The 21,746-nt window shown below is 38.7% G+C and overlaps 1 protein-coding gene across 2 annotated transcripts in view; it reads left to right on the forward strand.

Annotated features, from left to right (window-relative positions):
* PTPRM (protein tyrosine phosphatase receptor type M) overlaps window positions 1-21,746 on the forward strand; it is a 642,938-nt gene that overhangs the window by 267,686 nt on the left and 353,506 nt on the right. For both annotated transcript variants that reach the window (XM_079785235.1, XM_079785234.1), the window contains exons 4-5: window positions 1,691-1,769; window positions 12,795-12,910. In XM_079785235.1, coding sequence (XP_079641361.1) covers window positions 1,691-1,769; window positions 12,795-12,910 — 195 coding nt within the window. The remainder of the gene's footprint in view (window positions 1-1,690; window positions 1,770-12,794; window positions 12,911-21,746) is intronic.

Raw genomic sequence — 21,746 nt, forward strand, 5'->3', positions numbered from 1 at the left:
TTGATTGTTCCCATGTTTTATCTATTGTGAATCATGCTGCTATAAACAATATACAATTTTATTACTGAATAGATTTGTATATCCACCACCCTAATGAAGATCTTAACAGTTCTAACATCATGAAGATTGTCCATTTTGTTCTTTGTAACCATACCCATCTCCCTCCTGTGCCTTCTCCATTCTTAACCCTGGCAATCACTAATCTGTCCTTTGTTTCTAAAATTTAGACATTACACAATGTTACATAAATGGGATTATATACTTTGTGATCTTTTGTGATTGTCTTTTTCACTCAGCATAATTCTCTAGAGATTCATCCAAGTTATTGGATATATCAATAATTAGTTCCTTTTATTGCTGAGTAGTAATCCATCTATGGATATACCAGTCTGTTTAATCATTTATCATTTGAATGACATCTTGGCTGTTTCCAGTTTGGGGCTGATATGAATAAAACTTCTGTAAACATCTGTGTGCAGGTTTTATATAAGTGAAAAATGTCATTTCTCCAAGAAGTGTTTTAAGACATCATCTTCAGCCCCGACTGGTAGTGCAGTTTGTTGGAGGGTCGTCTGTGCACTGGAAGGTCACGGGTTTGATCCCTGGTCAGGTCCCATGGCATTCCCAGTGATACAGATTCCTGCCATGTGTAAATGGAGGTTAAAACAATGTCATATGGATGTTTTTAATAATAGCCTGACAATAGACATTTTAGACAATTGTGGTGAGATATTTGATAACCTTCTTACTGGTCATTTTTTCTTGTTTAGCCTCTATTTCTCTGAAGTGGCTCCACCATGTAAAAAAATGCCATCCATTCTGAGATGCTCAGAACATGTTGCCCTTCTTCTCTTGCCTGCTTCTCCCACGATCAGGCAGTGGCTAATGCCCACTGGATTTCACCACTGTGGCGACCTTTATACATTCTCCTCCGCCATCTGAATTTCAGCAGCACAGACTTCTCTCTGTGTTCTTAATATGGTGTCTTTTGTGCACGCTCTTCCCTGTGAGCAGAGCCTCTGTAATCTGGTCACAGCAGATCCTTAAGGCTGTAGGTCCCAGTTCTCCTCTGCGTGGCCATGGCCACATTGGCCTCAGGTTTTGCACATGCCCTGGGAGGAGCCTGACCCTGTTCACACTGTGAGCTCATTCACATTGAGCTGTCAGCTCAAACACCACCTCCTCATGAGAGGCTCTTCTGGTATCTGTACTTTTCTTTCGTAGCACTTATGGTAGCTTTAAATTTTTACTTGTTTAAAACCTAGGGCCCCACATGGTTCAGTCTGGTCATAGAGCCCACTTGAAGGAGTTAACCAGAAAGTATGGTATCTTAAAGCAGTGTGAATCCTAACCTTGCCTCCTGTAGGGTCTTGAAGCCTTTGTCTTCCACATACTGGCTCTTAACAAGGCATTCCTTCCTTACCAGGTGAGTTCTTGAGGTAGGGTGCTGTCTGACTGCCCAGTCCCATTAACCTCCCTGAAAACTGGGTGTGAGTCTTATTTATTTTTCTAATCTTAGAACCTGGAACATTGGCTGAAGATGTTAGGTACTCCATTAATGTTTGTCAGAAACATGAATGAATGAATGAATGAATGAATGAGAGTGAAACTACCTACCTCTTTATAGGAGACATTTGGTAAAAGTCTGACAAATTGAGTGAATAATGTAATTTTTTTTCTTAATTTCCAGGTGATTTTTGAAGTAATAACTTCTGGACATCAAGGCTACCTCGCTATTGATGAAGTGAAGGTGTTAGGACATCCATGTAGTAAGTTGTCTCAACTTTTAAACATCCGGGTACATTGTTAGGGCGATGTTTACATTACAGATTAAGAGAAGGCACTGAAACCTGGGGAGCAGTAGTCCTGCTGAGGGACTTCCCTGACAAGTCTCTAGCTGCTGCTTTGCCAGCCCAGAAGTCCAAAACATGTATTCCGTGTATAATGTCATCGAATGTATCTGAGTGTCTTTCAAATGAAAATCAGGGATGTCGGTATGCTCACAAATGATGTTTGGATTTCAATTTTGAAGAGTACTACAAGTTAAACATTGAGAATCTGTGCATTTTGTTCCTAAATCTAGTATGTTTTTGGCATAATTCCAAACAATATAACCCCAAACAGGCCCTGGGATCTGGTGAATATAAGAAATCTACCTAAACCACCTGTGGGCCCTAGAAATGGCCTCTCCTTCATCTTTTATAAATTAGTTCTTTTAAAAAGTCCAATGAAAATAACACACTTTTGTTTTTATCACCCAATATGAACGAACAACTCTTGATTGTCATGTAGGCACCTGAACCCTGTCCTTAATCAATAAAATATTGCAGGTTGCCTGTCCTGTTTCTCCCTCACCTCCCCAGGGGCCCCCAGTAGTGAGCTTGCTGCTGGCCCTCTCCATCTGGAAGGCTTCTAGTCCGCAAGCAGCTGAAACAGATGCAGCTGATTTTAGCAGAAAAGCTTTGTATTGAAAGGGAACTGGGTGGCAAGCAGAATCACTGGGAACATGGGTGATATAGGCCAGTGGTCGGCACACTCATTAGTCAACAGAGCCAAATATCAACAGTACAACGATTGAAATTTCTTTTGAGAGCCCATTTTTTTAAACTTAAACTTCTTCTAATGCCACTTCTTCAAAATAGACTCGCACAGGCCGTGGTATTTTGTGGAAGAGCCACACTCAAGGGGCTCGCCAGCCGCAGTTTGCCGACCCCGGATATAGGCTAACATAATGGGCAGGAAAGGAAGGGAGGCTCTGCAGGCACAACCACTGTGACTGCTAAGTCCATGAAGACAGGGGGGCTGCAGCCCTCTCCTCTGCCCCCTGACTTTTGGAGGGCGACCTTTGCCACATGCCTGAACATTCATCCCTGCCTCGGTGCCTTTGCACCCTCAGCCTTCGGCACAAAACCCAGAGTGTGTTTGTCACGGTGGACCAGCTAAATCATGTTCTCATTCTCCCGCGACCATAGGGTGACCTAGAAAAGGAAGCTGTGGCTTCTACAGCTTCTATCAGGGGATCCAGGCCTCAGCTTTTACCAGGAAACATACAGGGGGCATTTCTCAGTCCCAGGAAAGAGATTTGAGAGCTGGGTAACTAGAAAGCTGCAAATGTCTGTGTGTGTGCATGTGTGTGCATGCATGTGTGCAGGCTGTGTTTCTCATAATCATGATGTATTCATAAAAAGTAAGGAAGTACTGTTTGCCTATTTAAATTCTAATGAATGGTATCCAACTGCACAAATTAGTCTGTATTATCCCTCCTCCTTACTCCCCACCTTCCTTGACATTACATTTTTAGGTCAATCTATGATATTCTATCATGTGAATATTTTATTTTTTTATTCTTCTACCAACATTTAGTTTTCCCCCAGTTTTTCTCCATGACAAATATTGCTGCAGTGAACATCCATGTGTGTGTCTCTGGGTGCCCTGTGAGAGAGCAGGGTATATTCTTGGAAGCAGAATTGCTGGGATGTAGGGTAGAAACAGTTTTAGTTTTTACTACATGCTGTCAAATTGCTATGAAAAGTGCCTGAACCAGTTTATATTCCCACTAGCAATGCATGGAAGTTTTATTTTCCTAATATCCTTGCCCCAAATTGATATTGTCAGACTTTAAATCTTTGGCCAGCTGAGGGATGGAAGCCTGCTTTATTCTTATGGTCCCCGGCATTAAAGAGAAATTGGCTATTCATACATTCCTGGAACTCTGCTGATGGTCCTACCCAAATTCACAAAAGAAAGGTTATATCTACAATGGTATTAGAAATATAAACACTGCTTTATTGCATGGATTGAATAGATCATGAGCTCACTCCCTGTACTAGTTACAGAGAAGCCCTGTGTGGTTGTCACGTGATATGGACATCATGACAGAATCATTCCGGTCCATCCAGAGGGGTCTTGCTCTCTCTGAGATCTTTATCTGGTTACAGCGCTGAAGTTCAAGCATAGCAATCATCTTGTTCATTACTAAGGCAGACATTACTCTTGTAGCACATTGCATTTGCCTTTTCTTCTGTCAGCGAAACCAGTGAGTGTAAGAAGAATTTCTTTCCTCTTTTTCCTGAAACGGTAGAAAAACGAACAATGCTGTACCTAATTGAAACAACAGGGCCAATTGAGTTGCTCATAATTACCTGAGTTGGAACTTGGCCAAATCCTTGGAGTAATAGCCTCGGGCTTGGAGAACACACATGGACTGTTCTAATGTGCATAGATGTTGCAGCCTCTGAGTCACCTCTGACCAGGAAGTAAAAATCAGAGGCAGTAATACTGAATGCCTACTGTGTGCTGAGTGCTTCCTGTTTCTCAGAGCAAATCTTGCCACAGGGCAGATTTTATTGCTGCCCTGGGCGCAGATGCAGTGGCCAAGGCCAAGTTTGCACAGGTCTTTATTGTATTGTATCCTAGGTTCCTTCTACTAGTGTATCTGGCCGCTGACCAACAAAACAGCCCCTCTCATTCCACAGGGTTTGAGTCTCTGCCTTCAGTCATATAAGAAGACTTAATACTTTTCCTTCTATCAGAGCCTTCCTGAAATGTGTCTCCTGCAGTTTTATTCATTCCTTCCAAGCCCAGCTACCTATGGTCAGATAAAGGTGTTTATGGTCTCTCCTTTGGAGAATGCTGGTGCTAATACCTAATTGGCTTTGCAGACTGCTGTTAGGAGACACATTGAAAACAAGGTGAGCTATGGTACAATAGCATTTTGAACTGTAAGCTTTAAGTTGTTTTGATGTAATTTTTTCCAAACCTCTAAGTTTATGGGGAAAACATGCAAATAAATATTTAAAAGAAGGCAAAAGTTTAGTCATTAAATGAAAATCTTTACAGGTAATATTTTAAGGGATTTCCTATCAAGATTTATAAATAATTCTCCTTATTTCATATCCAAAACTATGTTTCTCAAAAGATGCAAAACTACTGAACTTTATTGAATTCACTCTAAAGGTTCCTGTTTGGATTCACATAGGTTTATGAGAAAATATTATAACATTTTTTAAAAAGTAGCTATTCTGTTATAAGTATACAGTTGCTTGTATACAGTATACTATTGATTTTAATGTAGTGACAGTCAGATGCAGGATTGGCTGGGAAATGTAGAAATGGCTGTGCAGACGGCAGCTCTCTGGCTTAAGACCACTTCTAAGGAACATAGATAATTTTTGTATTTGGGATGCCCACTAGAAATATATTTTGAATTTGGTTTAATAATTCTAAAAGATGTATTGCAGAATTGTACACCTGAAACCTATATAATTTTATTAACCAACTAGAAGCCCGGTGCACGAAATTTGCGCACGGCAGGGGGTTGGCCCTCAGCCCAGCCTGTACCCTCTCCAATCTGGGACTCCAGGAGGGATGTCCGACTGCCCGTTTAGGCCCGATCCCACCAGGACTGCTGGCTCCCAACTGCTTGCCTGCCTGCCTTCCTGATTGCCCCTAACCGCTTCTGCCTGCCAACCTGATCACCCCCTAACCACTCCCATGCCAGCCTGGTTGATGCTTAACTGCTCCCCTGCCAGCCTGTTTGCCCCCAACTTCCCTCCTCTGCCAGCCTGGTCACCCCTAACTGCCCTCTCCTGCAGGGTTGATCACCTCCAACTGCTCTCCCTTGCAGGCCTGGTCCCTCACAACTGCCCTCCCTTGCAGACTGGGTGCCTCCCAACTGCCCTCTCCTGCTGGCCATCTTGTGGTGACCATCTTGTGTCCACATGGGGGCAGGATCTTTGACCACATGGGGGCAGCTATATTGTGTGTCGCAGTGATGATCAATCTGTATATTACTCTTTTATTAAATAGGATAGAGGCCTGATGCACGGGTGAGGGCCAGCTGGTTTGCCCTGAAGGGTGTCCCAGATCAGGGTGGGGTTCCCTTGGGGTGTGGGGCGGCCTGAGCGAGGGGCCTGTGGTGGTTTGCAGGCCGGCCACGCCCCCTGGTGACCCAAGCGGAGGCCCTGGTATCTGGAATTTATTTTCCTTCTACAATTGAAACTTTGTAGCCTGGAGTGGAGCCAAGCCTGCTGCTCCCTCCGGGGCAGCAGCCATTTCTGTGGCAGTTAATTCACCTTCTACAATTGAAACTTTGTAGCCTTAAGCGGGTGAGCCCGGCCAGGGTGTGCAGAAAGCTTTGCTTCCCCTGTTGCCGCCGGCAACCCTGGCCTGCTCTCTCAAGCTCCATTCTGCCGCCATTTGTTTGAATTTGTTTACCTTCTATAATTGAAACTTTGTAGCTTGAGTGGAGGCTTAGGCCTGCAACGGCTATGGAAAGCTTGGCTTGCTCTGTTACCTGGGAAACCTTGCTCTCTGTGGCTGTAGCCATCTTAGATGGGGTTAATTTGCATACTCACCCTGATTGGCTGGTGGGTGTGGCTTGGCTGATGGGTGTGGTTTATGTAGCGGAGTGATGGATAATTTGCATATTACCATTTTATTAGAGAGGATATCACCCCAATAAATTTAATAAACTTTAAAAAAAACATAATAATATAATAAAAAAGATTGAAAAAATCCTTTGTGTACCATACATTATATAAAGTGAGTACAAAATGCAAGACTATTCTGTAAGACTATTTTGCAATATAAAATAAGTCATTAGTTTATTTACATATTTAATAAATGCTGAGTTCAAAATACGGTTCAAAAATAAAAATTTTTACTCATTGATATCCTATATAATAAAGAGGTAATATGCAAATGGTGGTTACGCCATGATGCGTAACGACCAACAGCAGGAGGACGGGACAGCGGGTGGAGAGCTACAGGAGGGCGGGGCAGCGAGCTATTTGTGGCAGAGAGCTATGAGCGGCAGTGGGCCGGGCAGCCAGCTGAGGCAAGAGGCAGCAAGCTACTCATGCACGAATTCGTGTGCAGGGCTCCTAGCATTTGTGTACCCAAACATTGCTTACCTATTTCCAAATTTAGTGTTTGTTTTGAAGACATTAAACAGTGTGATTAAAATAAGACGAACAGTAAAAAATAAAAATTAGAATTGTTTTATGAATTACGTTCTGTTGAATAAAGATAGATCCAGATGCTTTGGTTGAGAGATGCATAGGACTCAGAAATGACATTTCATTTTTAACATGTAGGTACTTAACTTGAATTTTTTTTTCAAAGGACTATCATTCTTTTTTAGGATACAGGTGACTTATAAAACATACCTGTATATAGTGGCTAACTTATTTTTCTATGATAAGAATGTTGAACCTATTTTTCCACTTGACAAATTATTCCATTAAGATCCATTTTAACTTTCAAGGAAAAAATAAATATTTGTCCTGAAACATGTTAAGAGCAAAGCTTCTTCTATCACAAGAGTTACTTGACTTCTTTAGTTCCATAACCTTATTCATATAATGGAGTAATAACAATAAGGCTTTCCCCACAGGGTAAATGTACACATTATATGAATTAATGTATAATGAAGAACTTAGAGCAGTGTTTAGTACATTCTAAGAGCTCAATAAATGTTAGCTGTTTATTATTATTAATTATTATTATTGTTGTTATTATTATACACTACATCTTGACAGGTCCTCTAGAATGAGTTAGCTGCAGATTGTAACCCTAAGTAACTCAACGGATTGAGTTTTTAAGTGGGATAATTTATCAGTGTCCATTTAAAAAAAATTTTAAAGTTTGTAAAATATATTATTTTTCAGTTTTAGAGTAGGCAGTACCAGGCTGTTCTTTTGGTAGAAGTTGTTTTTCTTGCTTGTGATAATATGCTAGACAAATAGAGAGAAACATTGGCTGTTTATTTTGGTTGTTGGGCATGCCTCTAGTTCATTTCAACCTATACCATTACATCAGAATGTAAATGAAAATGAAAGGGGTTAGCGCACAGTCCTCTTTTGTCCCATTTCAGTTTGCACTTTGATCTCACAAATTACTGTTCTCTGATTTTGTTAGTATTTTGATACAGTCTTTGAAAAATCAATAATATGAAACATTTATAAAAAAATTGCATCTTGGTCAATGATAATTCCTGACTTTGGTAATGAAAGGCTCATTTGAGATAAATTAATACCCCCAAACATCTATTCTTTGAAAAATTGTTTTCTTAGCGACAAGCAACAGAATATGGCAGAGATGAGAAAGTAGGAGAGGTGTACTAAAAAACTGTTTGAAATTCATGGATGATCGTTTTTAGAACTCCTGCAGATTTTAGAAGAAAGCTGGCATAGCATTTTGAAAGGGTATCCAGGAGACAAATGGGCCTATAAATCTGGAGAGAGAGAATTTGTCTTTTTGAATACTGAGATATTGAAATTTTCTACTCTAACGGTGCTCTACCTGGTGTTACAATTAAGGTAGTTTGGCAAGGTTCAGAGCATACAGCTCAGCATGGGATCAAAACTTTTCTGGCTGTAGAACTCTTTTCCTTGGGATCTTTTCCAGCATCCAGTGATAAATCAATTCTTTCAAATAGTAATGAATGTTTTTTAGGCTAAGTACCAGGCATATTGTATGCCTTCCCTATATCATCTTGTTCAATCTTTATCCCAACTCTCTGATATAGTTACTTTTTCTAAATCCCTATTTCACAAATAAAAAAAAAAATCCACTAAGGCATCAGTTTAGGAACTTTTGCTTCTATTCAGAGGTAGTAAGGGGATGAAGTATTGATGCTTGAATACACAAGTGCTAAAATCCAAATTTTAAAAATTACCAGTCTGAAAACAGTTGTAGGATATACTGCACTAGACAGGGAGGATCCAGGCATCCTAAAACTTTGGAAAGATTATATAGGTCTTTAATGTTTATTGAAAAAACTTACAAATGCCATTAGTAGAAATTCTGATTTTCATGTTCTTGAAGGAAACTGACCTGGGAAATAGAATCCCACAGTCCCTTTGTCTTATTCATCCCGGCACATGAGTTACTAGCTTCTATACAGATCAGAAATCCTCTTTCATTTGAAAGGGATAATTTGATTATATAAGTGTTCACGCTTAATATGTTTGTTCATTTATTATACATCAAATTATTATTTTTCCTGGCAATCTCTTCTCAACCAAGCAGCCTTGTTTTTTCCAAACCAAAACAGTCTATTTGTTTTCAGAGAAAGGCCCTCCCAAAAATACAATTTGAACAAAGAAATAAATTCCTCAGACCCTGAACCTCACTGTGCAAGGAATATGCACTGGCACTCTCTGAGAAAGCCATATTGGTGAAAAAAAACAAAACAATTTTTAAAGGAAATGTGATAACTTTCATTTTGTGTGACATATCTTTATTAAGAATGGGGTGAACAAAGAAAGAGTATAACACAATCATATCTTTGGCCTCCAAATTAAAAATGCAAATTACATCCTAACTGACAACTCCCTGCAGACAGTAAGCATTAGGAGGTTGTGTTGGTAAGTGAGTTTGGCTGTGTCTTTCTCTTGTGGTGTAGGCCGCCATGGTTAGAAACGGGACCCTTACAAAGCAGTCTCTCCAGGGCACACTTCCTGTGCATGAACAGATTGAGGGCAGAACCAGTGACCATCCTGGTATTCAAATTATTTATTATTATTTGCTTAGCTGATAGAGAAGAGTACATATATTTAATTTGCTTATCAAAAAAGTTACAGAAATTGATCCTTAGTATTTTTGAGCAGGTATTGAAGAGAGCCCTTTCATATACCCTGCTCATAGAAATACAACTGTTACATGCTTTAAGGAAAGCAGTTTGGCAATTTGTGTCAAAAGTCTTTTAAAAATGCATACTTTTTGTATTAGTAATTTGATTTCTAAAATTTTATCCGAAGGAAAAAACAAAAAAGTCTACATGACAATCTAATTATGAAAACTTTTATCTTGGCATTATGTATAAGAAACTCAAATGTTCAACAGTAAAGTTTTCTATGTCCGTATAATGTATGTCAGAATTTCTCAACCTTGACACAATTGATATTTTGAGCCTGGTAATTATTCTCCGTGGGCGCTGTGTTGTGCATTGTAGGATGTTCAACACTATCCCTGGCCTCTGTCCACTAGATACCAGTGGTACGCCTACCTTCCTCACCCTTATTGTGACAACCAAAAATGTCTCCAGACATCGTCCTGGGGGTGACATTGCCTCTGAGTGGGAATCATTGATGGATAGTAGGCAGATTTTTAAATAGTTTTAAATGAATATTTTAAAGGGGAAATACTGAATATCTTGTTAAATTTAAAAAAAAAAGTAAATGGTTGCCACAAAAAAGTAAGATACCAGTAGACCAATTTAGAGGATGTAAAGTTTCTTTAATGGCAAAGGGTTGCTCTGATGGTTCTGTGCAAAGCCAGATATTCCCAAAGGATCTGTCAGAGCAGCCCTGAATAACACAGCCACCCATAACATGTCCGCATGAGAGGAGCCTGCCAGGGGCTGGAAGCTCTCCTTTTGTGATTCCAATAGGAATTTAGGAATTTTTTTTACCTTAACCCCTCCCCCCAGGCCCTCCCTATTTTCAGCTTTTCCCAGGATTTGGCTTTTCATCTACCTCCTCACCTAGTGCAAATACATAATCTGTGTGAACATTTCTGAATTCACTCTGAGTCTAGATGAATCAAAGTTTCAATTTCCAGCCTCCCTCAAGAGGCCCCAACTTTAGGTCAACGTGCTGTGTGTCTTCTCAACAGGTTAACAAGTTCAGGATGCTTTCCCTTAAGCAATTTAAGTGTGCAGAAATGCATACATATTGTAAAAGTTACTTCTTGGAGATAACTTTATATGTGATTTAAAAATTAAGCACTTTATTTTTAATGTTTATTATGGAAACTATTTTCTAAAAGAGAAAAATAATTTAAATCATAATTCTTAGGGAAAATAATTAAATTGATTTTAAATATCTTGGACAGCTTTTAATACATTAGTCCTATTAGTAGGAGGACTACATAAATGAAGCCATTCAGATTCTGGGGGTCTAGGAACATATGTCCCACGGATGAAGGGCAACTACTGTATAGAGGAGAGAGGATATGTGATATTGGAAAGGCCTCACAACAAGACAGGAGAGTCCATGGGAAGCTTCATGGAAGAAATAGCATTTGTGAAGGGCCTTGAAAGAACCTAAAATCCCAACAGCCAAATAGGAGCCATTGCCAGGGGGCTGAAGAGCATGGGAAGGGCAGACCAGGGTGGCAAGGGTGGCAGAGGCAGTGTGGCACAGTGGGCCCTGCCTGGGCTTTGGGACTCTGGTTCTGACACTTACTAAGTGCCCGCAACTTTCCCACCCCCATCAGTAAAATGGAAAAAAATACCTACTTCATAGGATATTTGTGAGTATTCCATGGGAAAGTTTCTGGCACAGAAATGCTAAAAAAATAAATAAATAAAAATAAAAAGAGGTTACTTTTTTCCCCCTATTTTCTAAAAACAATGGGTCTTTCAGTATTGGGGTAACAGAGAATAGGAAAGAAGTTTTATTTTGGAACTTTTTACAGAGAGTTCTATAAAAGCCATAGAATCATGTTATTCTTGACCACATCTAATTTGATTAATTTGCTGGAAAAAATAGTTCATGAGGATTTAAATTAATATATTAGTATGAAAAAGAGTGATCTATAGTTATACCACTTTTTTTTTGAAGTTCTTAGGGGTATTTTGAAAGCTAGGCATCAAGGATACATTGTCTAAATTATTAGTGGTCTCCAAATTAGCAATGGGGTTCCCTATGTATTGTTGATATTAAAATTCATTTTTTCTTTGTTCTTGGATAGTAACCCACTTCCATTCTTAATTATGTTCTTCACAGGCTAATATTAGTGCTAGTTCATCATCTTTGGGTACACGGTAGCCCGGGACTATTCTTTAAAAGTGTCTAGACATGACCTAAAGACTTGTTGCCCATGAGGGAAAGCTGGCATGGCACAAAAAAGTCATTGTAGTTATTGTCCAGCTTCATCCATACTTCCCAGAAAATACTAGTGTCCTTGTTCTCTTCCTTTTCTACTCCCTAACCTCTCCCATCCCCACCCATTGCTACTCTTTCCCTCTCTCATTGTGATAAGAAAATTTTTCCTAAAAGTAAAAGTTATCATAAAATATAATTCCTGACCTATCCTTCCATTTTTTTTGACACATGTTTTCAGTGTGCTGTGGAAATTGGTGTGTACGTCTCAGATCAAATAGAATTATCCTTTTTTAAAACAGCTGTCCCCTATGGACAGTGTATGTTATGAGACTTAATGCCATTTAGCGTTTGGAATTGTTCTTTCCTCTTGAATTGGAAATAAGAATCAGCAAAAATTACCATGTTATGGCGTCCTAGCATAATTTCAGAGTCTGTCTATAGGGACAGTATTTTTGGTAACAGGGAAATATTATACAGGCAATACTGCATACCAATTAGTTGTATTAAAATATATATTATGCACAGCTCTGACTTGGCTTAAAAAGTTTCCTTGACAACATCATTTAACTTCTTACTGTTCTTTTCATGTTGCTAGTAGAAATATCTAATATGTTTCTGTTCAAAACATCAATTAGGCTTCAGTATAAGCTTTATTAATACAGATCTGTTATTACAAGAAGACTGCTGAGCTGTGATAATTTGCACAGCAGGAACAATAAAATATCTTCTTTCTGTTTGGTTCTATCCCAAAACATTTGGCTTTTTAATTTTTTTAACAGAGCCTTCCAGGATCTCTTTTACAATTACAATGAAATCTTTATAGTTCTGATAAGAAAAAGCATTGTTTTCTTCAAGGGTAAACAATGGGAAGGCCTAAATTACAGACAGATTAAAAAATACACATACCAGTATTAATTCTAGATCCCCACCTTAAATATCTTTCATTGTTTTCTCCTGTAGCCAGAACCCCCCACTTCCTGCGGATTCAGAATGTGGAAGTGAATGCCGGCCAGTTTGCCACTTTCCAGTGCAGTGCCATCGGCAGGACCATGGCAGGGGACAGGCTCTGGTTGCAGGTACAGTAACTCATTTCACCAATGCATTGGAAGTCCAGTGGGAAGAAGACCTGCCCGCTGGGGAGGGGCCCAGAGAACTGGATCAGTGCCAGGTCCTGATGGAAGATGGATGGTGTGGGGAGTTTTCCGGTTCCTTTCCTTCTCACTAAGTGGCCAGAATATTAAGAGTTCTAGATACGCTAATTATTGTTTGTCACAGACCTTGTTTTGAATTTGTTTTCCCCCATTTACCTGTGCTTAGCCATCTTGTTTTGAAGAGCTGATTGTCAAATTACTTCAAGAGCATTATATTAAAGTACAAATAGTACCCTTTTCCTACTTTTCCTATAGAGAAAAATCCAAAAATTGTCTATCCCCTCCTTTCCCCTCCCCTCTGCCCCTCTCTCTCTCACAGGCATGCACGTGCGCACGTGCAGACACACGTTTATAGGCCTTGTTGTAATGTGAATTTAGTCAGCAATAAGCCCAAACTTAGAAAACATTAATAACACATCTTTTACCTTTAAGAATTTCAAGTAGACATTTTCCAGGATAATCATAATGTGTGTGTTTTATAATCCTCAAATTTCTCTATGTATTTTGCATGGCAAATTGTTTCAAGGGTAGATCCATGGACTCAGTAATTCTGACAGAATGAGTGACCTGCCCCCCTCTAACCAGAGTGTTACCCACTTTAGGCTCTAGGTGTCATCTACCCTCCCATGCAATTCTCTCATTTCATTCTTTCTCTTCCTTTCAAACTTGATGTGCAGGCTGCTCCTTCTTCACTTTGTGTAGTGCTGACTTTCCCCCCTTTCCTTTTTGGCTAATTATTTACTTACTAGAGGCCTGATGCACGAAATTCGTGCAAGAGTAGGACTTCGCAGCCCCGGCTGCCTCGGCCCTCCCAGTCCCGGCTTCGTCCTGAAGGTCGTCCGGAAGGTCCTCCGGATAGTCATTCCACTGTTCAGTCGCTTGGTCCATTTGCATATTATGCTTTTTATTATTATAGATTGGTGTTTGCTACTGGGCTGCTTCATGCTCTAAGCCCTCTGTGTTCTATTCCTATTCACCTTGGTTTCCATTTCCTGCAAACTGACTTTTCCTCTGTGCACATCACCTCTCCAGCTTCTATTATACCTCTTCTGCACTGTAATAATGATTGTGATGTGTTCCATTTGCATGTCACTCTATAATTTTCAATCCTTTATCCCTTTTAATCATCACAACTGCAGTAAATGGCCATTTATAATCCTCCATTTCTGGGGGAAATGGAAGATAGCCAAATGTGCTATCCAAGATTAGTCAATAATGTGTTAACAAATGGGGAATACATTCTGGAGGAATCTTCTTAAGTAGAGCTGGGTCCTCTGGACAATTCCTCACCCTTGTACCTTGATGTCACTCTCTTTTCTCATATCCTTCTGTCCCTGTTAGTGTCCCCTGGCCAGGAAGGAGGAATGTGGGTAGAGGACTGAAATTGTATCTACCAAATTCATCTTTACTGTTTCCTTTTCTCTAAAAGTTGTACAATCATTATTTTAAAAGCTTTTGCATTGTGTGAAAACTGTGCCTGACCCTGTTCTTCAGTATTTGACCTTTTCCTTTTTATCCCACTTTCCAGTTATCTTAGATTCTTGATGTTAGTGATTGAGAATTATTTTCTTAGTGGTTGTTTAGTATTAAATTCTGTCAAGATTAGCTATTTATGGTAATAGATGAGACATTTTTAATTGGCATTTTTCACAATGCATTAATGACCATTTAAAAATGAAAATATCCTTGTCATCTTTGATTTATCTCTAGAAATCTTAATTTTTATGGAATTTTCTTCTGATATCTATATTAATGTTACTTGAGAGAATACAATATAAAGTCTAAACTCTCGCCTCAACAGAGTCTTATATATTCCCAAGAATTTACATGCAAGTTGAGGGATTCAACTTGTTCTTTTTGCAAACTGAACTTGGGATGCTCATGCTTAAACTTGAGCATTTCCTTGGGGATTGGAGATTTTCAACTATTACAAAGTAGGGGGTTGTTTTAAAGAGAATCTCTCATATTGTAGGGAGAAAGCTAGCTGCTATTTAAAAAAAAGGGGGGGGGGCCTTAGTGCAGAATTCTCAACCCTGATTCCACTACTCCACATGGTGAGGTTTGTTTGTTTTCTTTGTTTTTGTTTGTTTATGCCTGGTCTGCCAGGATTCTGATTTAATTTGGTTTGGGGTAGACCTGCCTTCAATATTTTGTTAAAGATCTCCCAGGTTATTCCAGTGTGTGCCCAGAGTTGACAATCACTAGTCTGAAGCAAAGTGCAACATGTGTTCAAAGTTAGGAAAGGAAAAGGTAGCGTAAATTATAACTGGCACCTGTATTCCTTTCTGACCCTCATGATGAATTTCTCATGTACAGGGTCTCCCCTGCTTTTGTTCTATTAAATTTGATCGTTGTATTGGTGAATTGTTTTTATGATTAGTCCATTAATGTTGTTGTCTATTGCCCAATGCTTCCTTGCCCTTGTTATCATCAGTGACTGCTGATTGCCTGCAGATTTCCACATGATTGTGTCCAGAAAGGGGTGACAAAGATAAAACTGTTGTAGCTTTGAAATTCTGAGTGAAACTTAGTTTGTCCTGGACTCAGTGTGCTATTTGGTTTGTGAATCTTTGCGATGTTAGAATAATTTTACTGTTAAATTACTTATTTCCTGTGGTAAGATAGGCATTTTGTGGCGAGATGTTTATTTTTTAATAGCTGATGAAATGAGACAGTGCCCTTCGCTTGCAATCATGGTTTCTAATAACCTGTACGTGAGGAGTGGCGTCCAGTAGTCATGAAGATTTGCAGCAGGTGATGGTCTCACAGAGCCCTCCTGCCCTCCCGGTGCTGTGCCCCAGGCCTTTGCCGCAGGCCGTTCTCTAGATGTTGTGGAGAGAAGCAAACCTGGAATCATGGACCAGGACTGTGTAGTCTATAGATATGACTATGGACATTTCTTCCTTATTACACTAATGCCATAACAGTTTAACAAAATGCTTTCCTGCATATGAACTCACTTATATCCTCAAAATAATTCTCAGATCCAGGGGAAAATTGAATACAAAAATTTTTTTCAGTCATTTTATAATTTGAATCTTTCCAATAGTAAGTCAAGATTTAGAAATTAATCATGCATCTTTATTTGGGGGAACATCAATGTTTTTGGGTATCACCATTTGCAATAATTTGTGTTACTTGTGCTACCATCCTTGGAGTTCTGCCATAGGCATTTTGCATAGAGTTTCATGGATGTATCGCATGGTCTTAAACTTCTTTTGTAGATGAGGGGGTTGAGGGGCAGGATTGTCTGAGGTCACAAAGGTAAATGGCAGACCTTGGAACAGTACATCTCTGTGTCTTACTTTTACTTTGCTACTGATTAATTACACTCCACTATGCTGTCTTCTCATACCCCAATGCAAGGTGAATAGGCCATATTCACTTACCACTTTATTACTAGAATTTGAATGTGACCGACATTCCATGATTAACATCAAGGAGCCACCTTGACAAAATTAAAAAGCCCATATGTATTTCATGTACATATTGATCCACACCTAAGAAAAATGGTCAGTGGTTTGATTGTTTTGAAATAGAGATTAAATATGATCACTGTCAGAGTCTTTCACAAAAATATAACACAAATAAATCTGATGATGACACTAATGAAGAAATGTTTATGGTGAACAGATGCGGCCAATCTGCTTACATTTTCTTTGTTTTATCTATGGGCCACACAGGTTATTGCCAAACTGGAATCAGTATTTGTAGAATACAGAACAACAGAATAAAACACAGTACATGAACATCTATTATTATAGCTGCAAAGTACTTAAAACACCTTGCAGACAATTACAGTAGGAAGACAGTATCCATAAAACTATTTTTATAGTACAAAACTGATGTGCAGTGGATTTGTTGAAGATACTTGCTATATGCTATCAGATATGGCAGTCTATGCATACAATATTGATGTAACCATGGGAGATAGTAAAATGAAATGTATTTGCAAAATCATTCAAGCACCCAAAACATGACCATATTTCTTGTTATTATCAACTTTCTAATCACTTGTGAAGCTTATATTTAAATATATATATATGTATATACATATATATATATATATACTGTATATATATTCCTAAAAAGAGAAAAATGGAATTTTAGATGTTCTTTTTTATACTTATAGATTATTTGCTGATGTACAATTTCTTAGTTTATATATTTTTATGCAGTCCTTGACACTTTAAGCCATATATGATTATATTAAGTTGCTATGTTCTTTCTTAAGTATTTAAATCTTATTTTCCTACATATGCTTTCTTTCGCTGAGAATTAATATTTATAATACCTATTTCAGCATTTTAATAAATAAAGATGATCACCAAAGACAGTGCTGATGTCTGTAAATCCGCAGACTGTGCACATTCTTTTCCAGGAAACACAGGCACCTCTGCCTCTTCTTCTGTATCTGTCCAGTGTGAGCATTTTTTATAACTTCTGCTATTTAATTCATTTCTCATACATTAAAGAGGCTCCTCTGTTTTTCACTCTTCTTAGTGTCTTAGTCAGCTTGGGCTGCTAAAACAAACTCCCATAAACTGGTGGCTTAAACAGCTGGCATTTATATCTCACAGTTCTGGAGAGTTTAAGTGCATGATCAGGTTGCCAGCATGCATGCAGGATTCTTAGTGAGGGCCACTCCCTGGATGGAAGATAGCCTTATTCTCGCTGTATCCTTACACACACACACACACACACACACACACACAGAGAGAGAGAGAGAGAGAGAGAGAGGGAGAGAGAGAGGCTTGTCATGCCCATATAAAGGCACTAATCCCATCATGATAGGGACCCCATTCTCATGACTTCATCTAAACCTAATTATCTTCCGAAGGCCCAACCTCCAATGCGATCATATTGAGGATTAGGTTTCATCATATGAATCTTGGGGGGACACAAATATTCAGTCTACAGCCTTCAGCTACAACATCAAACTCAGAAGTGGGTGGGACATGAAAGTGGTTCAGCCTCCAGAACAATGGCAGAAAGCAAGGAGGCAGTGGAGATGGGAGCAGTGAAGATGCCTTTTCAACAGAAGATGACTGGCCTCTTTCCTCAAGCCAGGGATTTACCTGTGCATGTTGGGTGAAGGAAACCTTGAAAATAATCATTTTCTCTTGACAGATTTTAGGGGCCCCTATCATTATTAAATAGCTTACTTTTTAGAATCACAAAATTATATAACACCTGAATTTAATGGAACAGGCTTTACATTAAATACTTCATTTGATTAATGAGAAAACAGAAGCCCAGAAAATGTTGGAAACTTTAACACAGTCATATATTATGTATTTATCATGATATGTATTTGCTAGTTAACATCAATTATAAGTATAAATATTTTTGATTATTTATAAATTAGTAAATTTTGTCACTTGGACATTTTTCTTCATTGCTCAACCTTGTATTTCAAGTAAAATTGGCCTTTGAATCAAATATTCTTAGATTTACTGTGAAAATATCTTTATTAACTTCAGAATCTTCGTAGCACAATATATTTGACTTTTTCTCTTTTAGAAGACAGTTTGGTGTTTATTAGAAGTAAGGCATCAGAGTAGTATTTCAAAATGATGTCATAACATGCATCAATTTGTAGGAATAGAAAAGAAAACCGGGTGGCATTACTGTGAAGTACTCATTAAAAATGATGGTTGCAACACAGCATCTAGAATAATACCTGTCATATAACATGTACTCAGTAAATACCAGCTCATGGCACTTGGCTTACTGACTGCCTGAAAAAATTATGTGTCTCTCTTCCAGGTGAATCTCAAAGGTCCATATTTGACCAAGAAAACAGGCATAAGAAACAGGCACAAACTCTGACTTTCTGGGGCACTTGTTTTGGGTTCATTTCCAGAGGAATGGTCTTTGAGGAGAGAGGGCCATATAGAACGTAGTGGTACTTCCTGCTATTTCAGAATATAGGGCAAATATCATTCAAAGTTGGAGTAATTTTAGAAGCAAATGGGTTCAATAATATACCATCTTTCCTTTTCATGTACCCTTTTCCTAGGCACTTTAATTCTCTATTATAAAAGTTCTCTAATTCCCCTTCTAAAAATTTTTCTTGCCATAGGACCTCAGTTAAGTGTAATAGCAATAAACATCTATTAATGATAATTTGAATTCTCACCATGACAACAGATCTTTGTCACAGTAATTGATGAATGAAACCTACCCCACTCATTTTTTTGTATGACATGTAATTCAATATGAGCTCTTAATTTTAGATGCTTCTTTTTCTAAAAATAATATTCACTTGGGATCAAAACATTTTAGTTGTTGGCCCAGAGATATTTTTTGAGAGTTTGATATATAAATCCACTTAACTGAATATAAGCTACCCAATTGTGAAAAAAGTATTTTCACCAGCCTAATAGATTTCTCTCATTCCTTTTCTGAGCTCAGATCATTGTGGACCTGTTTTTGAGAGAAAAGGAAAACCTTGAGATTTTTGTACCTTAAAATTATTCTCATAAGAATGGCTACTCTGACCTATAGGATTTTGCTAAAAAAAAAAAAGAATAAATTATAAATTGAATTAATACCATTTGCATTACTAACTTCAACAGATATGTTTGAAATAAAATAATTACAATTCCATTTACTGGACACCACTGTGTGCTAGGTGCTCTGATAGGCTATGTTCAGGCTTCTTCCCCCCCACCCCCCCCGCCTGAACTGATCCCTAGGAGAATTCTCTTTATTAAATGCCCATTTATAGAAGAAATTTAGGTTCAGGAAGTTTCAGTTATTTTTCCCCCCCTGTGGCCCATTGCTAGTAACGGGAGCTGGGATTTGAACCAGGCCATGCAAGTCCAGAATCTACATTCTTGACCATACTGCCTCTTGCATAGTACAAAGACACAAGTATTTCCTAATGGATTCATAAGCATCATGTAGTGATTGATTTAAGTGATACTTTCTACCAGAATTTAAAGTTATATTCACATGTGTGGAATTTTGCCTTGGCTTTTGGGTTAAGGGGTGTATACATTTGGTCAACTTTTCTTGGTGGCTTTTAGTTTCATTTATAGATAATCAGGGGAAAAGTTACAACTGTATATGAGAACAATTTTGCTATCCTATACAATAAAAGGCTAATATGCAAATTGTCCCCTCAACTGGGAGTTTGACGAGGAGGCAGGGCTGGCCCAACAACCTCCTCAGCCCCTCCCCCCAGCCGGCCCCACCCTCAATTGAGAGGTGGGAATAGGGGGGCAGCCATTCAACTTCCTGCATCCTCTCCCCCTGCCGGACCCCACCCATGCATGAATTCATGTACTGGGCCTCTAGTTCCAAATAAAAGCCTTAAAGTTATTTGAAAAGAAGTAAAATTACAGTTCCCTGGGCAAGCTTAACTTGGGTATTTTATACCATATATATTAAAGCATAAATTTAACATCATTTGCCATCATAGAAAATATCAAGAATGCATAAAAAGGATTGTCTCCGGGTGCTATAGGAACCATTGGCTCCTTAAAGTTATGAGTTGTTGAAATCTCATCCATTATTGTTCATATATATGATACAATATTGAGCATTCAGACTGAAAACACCAAAGCCTTATTATGTGTTTTAATTTAGTATGATTTTGGGTTACCTTAATATGAAGGATAAGATTTATTTTACATTGATGAAATAGTATGACATGTGTAGGGAGATTCTAGGAGAAATAAATTTTGCTTTGTGATATTACCTGACATAGTCAAAGGAGATATAAGCAGCTGGTGTTTTGAGTAGGATGCACCAGGTAAAGCAGGAGGAGCATTGGGATTTCTCCTCCAAGGCAACCTGAAGGTCTCTGGGCCAGGATATGAAATTGAACTTGGAAAATTGCAGGTCAGGCTAATTCAGTTTGTTTTTGACCCAAGAACCATAAAAGCATTTATTCTTTTTTTTCATTTTATCAAAAGGTTCATTTGTGTATCTTGCTTCCAAGAATCTGCAGTTCTGTCATGAGAAGGAAAGGCGGAGATGGTCATGCTTCAGAATTCCCCTGATCGAGGGTCCAGGATCCTAACACTGCTCAGCCTCTTCTGTCTCCTTTTAGAGATCCAGGCCATGGAGCAATGGTCCTGGAGGGTTCAGACATTGTTAGGATCTCTAGGTTGTTCCTCTCTGTCTCTTCTTTCAAGAAGAGGAGGGGAAAATGGACAATGTTTCAGCTGGGAGGTTAATTCATCTGCCTTACGTGGCCTTGATAGTCCTAGAAGATTTTCAGTCTGGAAATCTGGAAGTATGTGCCAAGTAAAGAGGGAGGAATGTTTACTTAGGTCCTTCATTGAGATGGAAAGAAAACTTGACAACTTTTGATGGGTTTTAATTTCAAAAATCTCCTTAGGACTGTAGAAGTAGACTAGAGGACAAATCATGCTCCCAGCGTGACCCAGTTTGAGACAAGGCCATGGACATCTCTGAGTGGCACACAGTCGCAGCCAGGAAGTTTCTACAGAGGATGAACTTTGAAATCATGAAGCATTCCATTGTTCTCTTCTGCATCTCTCCTGCTTATAAAAATGCCATCCTTCATCCCCTTCATTCAAAGGAAAGAGAGTTGGCTCTTGCCCAAGTGTAATCAAATTATGTTTGTCTCTGTTACAAGAAGTGATGTCCACTAACCACAAAGGAAAAGTGGCAAATTACGTAGTTTCTGTTTATTTTTAAAAATTGAAAGCTAATTATGACTTTCATTCAAGAAATGAATATTACACACATTCCTTGTGCTAGATATGTGATGGTTACTTATGAA

The sequence above is a fragment of the Cnephaeus nilssonii genome (assembly GCF_951640355.1).
Source record: "Cnephaeus nilssonii genome assembly, chromosome: 11".
Taxonomy (NCBI): domain Eukaryota; kingdom Metazoa; phylum Chordata; class Mammalia; order Chiroptera; family Vespertilionidae; genus Cnephaeus; species Cnephaeus nilssonii.